The 5,555-nt window shown below is 34.5% G+C and overlaps 1 protein-coding gene across 6 annotated transcripts in view; it reads right to left on the bottom strand.

The window, feature by feature from the left end:
* Positions 1–5,311, bottom strand: part of LOC107710577 (interleukin-13 receptor subunit alpha-2-like) — an 8,490-nt gene extending 3,179 nt beyond the window's left edge. For 3 of the 6 annotated variants that reach the window (XR_001636614.1, XM_016515389.1, XM_016515394.1), the window contains exons 1-5: positions 5,220–5,311; positions 3,965–4,097; positions 2,268–2,419; positions 1,428–1,581; positions 216–336 (exon numbers count right to left, since the gene is read on the bottom strand). Coding sequence is in view for 5 of the 6 variants with exons in the window: in XM_016515389.1 (XP_016370875.1) it covers positions 216–336; positions 1,428–1,581; positions 2,268–2,419; positions 3,965–4,070 (533 nt within the window). In the remaining variant the exon portion in view is untranslated. Of the gene's footprint in view, positions 1–215; positions 337–1,427; positions 1,582–2,267; positions 2,420–3,964; positions 4,098–4,212; positions 4,356–5,219 lie in introns of those variants that run through there. The other 3 variants (XM_016515391.1, XM_016515390.1, XM_016515392.1) reach the window with 3 other exon arrangements.
* Between the last annotated feature and the right edge of the window lie 244 nt (positions 5,312–5,555).

The raw sequence follows: 5,555 nt of genomic DNA, 5'->3' as shown, positions 1-5,555 counted from the left end.
CCCCCCCCCCCCCATGGAACAAATAAAACAGCGGAAGCTTTTGCATTTGAACAGTGAACTCTATAAGGTCTCTCAGTTCATTCAAGTAAAAATATTTCTGCTTCAACCTGTCCTCTCCTCCCCCTGAGGCAAAAGCCCTTAATGCATCTGTATTCCAAATAATTTGGAATGCCTTAATGGTGTATGTAAGCAGCATTTCACATGGAAGTGCTCACCAGTAATAGAGGTAGTGCTGTGAATTCGGAGGCTGGACAGGTCCTGACTCCCAGGTGCATTCCAAGTACTCCTTACCATAGTAGACACAGTGAAAATCTCTTATTCCTGATCCAGCCACACCTGAGACAGGCGATAACATGTTTAGTTTGATAACAATTAGTTAAATGACAACAATCAAAATAGTAACTGTAATTGTATTTTTATTGAATATTATGATATGCTATATTATAGAAGGATGGATAACACTAGAATGGCAGTTCTGCTTAGAAATGAATGATGCAACTTGGTTTCCTCAAACTAATCAATTAAAATTGCAGTTACGGTATTACCAAATTTCAGGTAACATGTAATCCAACACACAGTTAGGCCTATATTGAGATTTATTTGATCAATTTCATAGAAAGACTCAATCTAAATCGTGCATCAGCTGGTTCAATCCTCAAAAGCACTTTCCTTGAAAACAGGACATTAAAATTATGAAAATGTTTGTGCAATAGATTCCAGATGGGTGTGTGTTTAGACTAGCATGTTCCTATTTTTTTTTTTTCAGATCCTTTTTGTATTTTGCTTATGCAATAAACTTCAGATTAAAAAGGCAGGGAACAGATAAGCAGAAAATATTCACATGTGTCAATGCAGGTGGTTACACAAATTTATACGTCTGAAAGTCCAAAGAATTACGCCACAAGAATTAAGCCAACGTATTCACATTTACGCAAGTACTTACAGTACATTTGCGTCTGCAATTGCTGTCTGACTGATGTTTTTGTTCCTATTTTGTTATTTTCAACATCTGGTGCTTACAATCAGATAATCGCAAAAAAGCACACATTTATAGTTACCAGCATGATTGTGGAAATATCAATAACAGGAATTACAGAGATTAGTAACTCGACTGGTCATGTGATCTCCAAACACAATGAGATGACCTTCTATATGTAAAAAAAAAAAAAAGACTGCTTTTATTACTACTTACTGTATTAGTCTTCATTTCCTGAGTGATTGTTTTTAACATTTTTCAAAAGTAACCATTTTTAGAGGTAAAATAAATGTGATTAAATTACTGAGTGCATATTTAAGAGAGGCAACTAAGCAATGTAAGAAATAAAATTAGGGCTTCATTTGGATTCCTCGCAATCACAATATACTATGTATGGTTGATCTTTGCTCTTGTTCGCTTCAGTGGGGTTGAATAGGTTTTAAATCTTTACCTGTAGGTTCACGTGTGTAGACCCACTCTGTCTCCTCCCCTTGAACCTCTGTCCCATTGGTGCAGGCACACTTCAGCACAGTGAGTATTCTCACCTTGACTGGTTTCTCAAGGTCAAACTGAGCAGCATAAGTCAGCTTGACAGTTCGGACACTCTGTACAACACAAAAAGAGGGCAATTTTGAGTCATAAATCTCTACGTTTGTAAGAATAATGGCATAATATAAATATATATAAGGCATGAAAAGTGGCTTCATTTTGAAGATGCCGTAGAACAAATACGTGTGTCTGAATACTAAGTACATCACCCGCAGGGAGTTGTTCTCTCTGAGGGGTTGCATTAAATGAAACACAGTTTTTGGCTCTGACTTAAAGGAGTTCCCTAGAACTGACTTAAGTTTACCAAGTGGTTGTGTGGGGACATTTACTGAACCATGATTTATGTAGAGATACAAATACATATTTACTGAATTGGCTCTAAAACATTTTTTTTTTAAGATTAAACCACTTAATGTTATTTACAAATTCAGTTAGCTTTCACATACATTTGGCTGATAATGAGCCATCACAAAAATGGTGAAATATTAGAGCAGTTTTCTCCAGCAGGATTGAGCACAGCTTTAGTAATGTGGTCTCAGAGAAATTTCAGAAAAAATTACCACAAAACAAACAGAATTCTTCATAGCATGGTTATCTCAAAACATTTCTGAGTGTAGCATAAAATACACTGACGTTTTGTGGTTTGTGAAATGAGCCTGAGAAATTAATGCTTATGTGCTGACAACAAATGAGACTGTGTGTGTGTGTGTGGTGTGTTCTGCGAGTTCTCGAGGATTCCTACCCTCCACCGTTCCTCGTAGGTGTCATAGTATCTGAGTTGGTATCGTACTGTGCAGCCTGTAAGGTTCTGAAGGCTGGCTGGCCGAGTCCAGTGGATACTGAGGTAACCCAGGAAGCCAGGGTCTGTTATCTCAATATTAGCAGGTGGGTCCACTGTGGGAAATCAACACCGTATGTCTATGAACAATGTTAATGGCACTAACAACTCTTGGCTTGAAGACAGACCAAGCATGTGCATTAAACATCCAGCTGTAATTCTAAACTCAATCTAATCCCATGAGTCAAAATGTTTGTGCGTGTATGAAGGTAACAGTTGTGAAATCCAGTGAACTCCGCCAAATTCTTAGTAATCTGTGACACAAAGTCATGCTAAAAACCTCTGTCTGTCTTAAGCTATAAAGGAAATGATGTCAAAAGGAAACATAAACGGTGTCAAAATGTTAAAGACAATAGAGACTCCTAACTATTTGCTTAGTATTGGATACACTCTAAAAAAAGATGGTTCTTTACACATAGTAATAGTTCTATTTATAGTCATATCATTTTAAACAACCGTTTTATGCTAAAATGGTTCTTTGTGTTAAGCGTTTAGGGTTGTTTATACCCACCTTTTTTTAACCTTTTTAAATCTGTAACTGTCAAAAAAGTCTCTCAAAGCCACCTCATTATTGATTTGGGAACTCAGCCATCCAACTCTCAACACGTACTTGAAATTCTTCTTAAATGTCCATAAATTTTACATTTCAAATTGTAACTGATTTTCTACCAGTTTTTCTCTTTTCAGGTTTTTTTTTTTTTTACCAGAACATGTGTAATCAGCTGTAACCATCTTAGTTGAGGATATTTCTCTCCTCTTCTCCACTAAGCAAGTAAGTGACAGAGATTTTGAATTTATGATCCATATTCTTATCAAGATTTCAATGATCAGCTTTTGCTTTTTGCATTGTGAAGGGCTCACATACTGTCCATGTTAGCCTTCATAAACTTAATTGCTTTTACTTAAACAAATCAAAGAGACACACTGTGACTCTAGACTCATTTGTATCTTTCTAGCCGGACTGATGCTGTCACGTTCCACAACCTCATCAACTGCAGAGAGAAACTGCCACTCAATTACCAAAATACACATATTAGGATTGACGTAAAGACATCACAGATGACTGTGAAGATATTTCACTGGAACTTGGCCTTCATTACATTTATTTTGTGTTTTATTTCTTTATGTATGTATTCATGTTCAGTGTCAATTATCAATTATTAATGTAACTAAATATTAAGGTATTTTTACTACAATTTCTAATGGCAATAAAAAAGTAAACGTACCTAATTGACATTTTATTAAATGTAAAAAAGTAAGTATAAGACCAGGTAGAAAAAGGGGCAAAAGACATAATATAAATAAATTATATATAAACTGATAAGAATAAAAAAAAATAATTAAAATTATTAAAAGATTCTTTACAGCACTCACTTTCAAAGCATGGCTCATTATATGGAACTTATAAAAAGGGTTATATTTAACAGTTCTACTTAAGAATCTATTAGAGTTTAGATCACAGTCATGTTAATGCAAATGCTGTTTGTCTTGTATATTATGTGACTCTCTTTGTACTCTGCAGAATGAGCAGAAGTCTAGAACTGTGCCAATTTATATATATATATATATATAATTTCAGTGGAATTAGCCAGGAAGCTTACCCGCCACTCCACAGGCCATGACCTCTGATGTAGAGACAGGCTCTTGAGTCAGCAAAAGCAGAGTGAATGCAGAGAGCCATGCAGGAAACTTATTCAGCAGCAACATGTTCTCCTGAAGGGTTATTATCAGTGTCTAGAGAGGAATAAAGCATTAAACATTTACATCAGTTGTCTCTCTTCGCGCTTGTTTTTGCTACCTTTAGGGTGATGTAATATAGCAATGATCTGCAATCATGATAAAATAGTACATTGTCTTTAAAAAGGGAGGTGTTTAGATCACCTACGCTGTCGCCAATCTTTTTTCCCCATGAGGTTGGAAAATGAATAACTGCATGAGGTGTGGCTCCTTTATTTTCCTAGATCAGTTTGGTATAGCCTGCTTAGTATCAGCTCTTTGGCATCTTAACCTTAAAACAGCTGCATCACTGTGTATTTGATTAGTCCTTCGCCTTAAAGAGACAGTTCATTAAAAAAATGAATATTCTGTCATTATTTACGCAGAACATGAAAGAAGGTATTTTGAAAAATATTGGTAACCAAACAGTTTGACGTCCATTAAATGGACAGAGAAATATATTTTTTCAGATAATCGTCTTTAATATTGCATGCACGAAAGTAATACAGGTTTGGAACAACATGAGGGTGAGTAAATGATTCGGTGAACTATCCCCTTAACACATTCCCAAATCTGATTTTATACACAAATATATTTTAAAAAATAGAAAGAAAGGAATTTGCAAACCATATAAATTCAGCATATAAATGGAACATACATTAAAAAACAAATGTTAATATTTTGTTAGAATCTAATGATGTTACATAAACAGAATGTTTTATTTTTTTATATAATATTAAAAATACACAAATATTACATTACATTTTCAGTATGTTCAAAATGTTTAAGACATTAAATAAATCTTTATATAGACTTTTTTTAAGATATATATATATATATATACACACACACACACACACACATTAAAACATTTACCTTATAATGTGTTAATTATATTGTATAATAAAAGCTGCTATTTTGATAAACTTTTCTCAAATATTCATACATGTTGATATCTGCACACACAAAAACAAATATACAGTTATAGATTGGAAAATGATCCACTCAGTTAATCTAATTTCAACCTATACATAAAGCAGATCTGAAGATGTGCTGAGAAAGAAGGCAGGCAAAATATCCACACGATGAAGATATAAAGCTACTACAGCACAAAAGAACAGGGTAAACAAGTACACTTACTGTCACTGCTCTGTAATAGAAAGATCCTGATAGTATGAGCCCATATAGGTGCCTCAGGATGGTCTGAATGAACTTCTCAATGTTCTCGAATTTTGTTGGATACAGCACCCTCTTATGTGACTCGTTGCGTATTTCAGCATAATTCACTGCCTACCTAGTATATAGTTACAGGATTTTTCTTGAACAGCATACACCTCACACTGTCAAGATAATGAATTCCATTGAATGTTTTAATTAATACTTGTGATTTTGTCATTAAGTGTGAACTGTTTAACTGATCCTGTTTGCAAATGTTTGTTATAAAGCAATCGTGTAATTCGATTGTTCCGTGTGTGT

This window comes from Sinocyclocheilus rhinocerous, unplaced genomic scaffold (assembly GCF_001515625.1).
Source record: "Sinocyclocheilus rhinocerous isolate Xijiao unplaced genomic scaffold, SAMN03320098_v1.1 scaffold1619, whole genome shotgun sequence".
Taxonomy (NCBI): domain Eukaryota; kingdom Metazoa; phylum Chordata; class Actinopteri; order Cypriniformes; family Cyprinidae; genus Sinocyclocheilus; species Sinocyclocheilus rhinocerous.
Note: the sequence above shows the minus strand (reverse complement) of the source record. Positions and strands in the feature narration are given on the sequence as shown.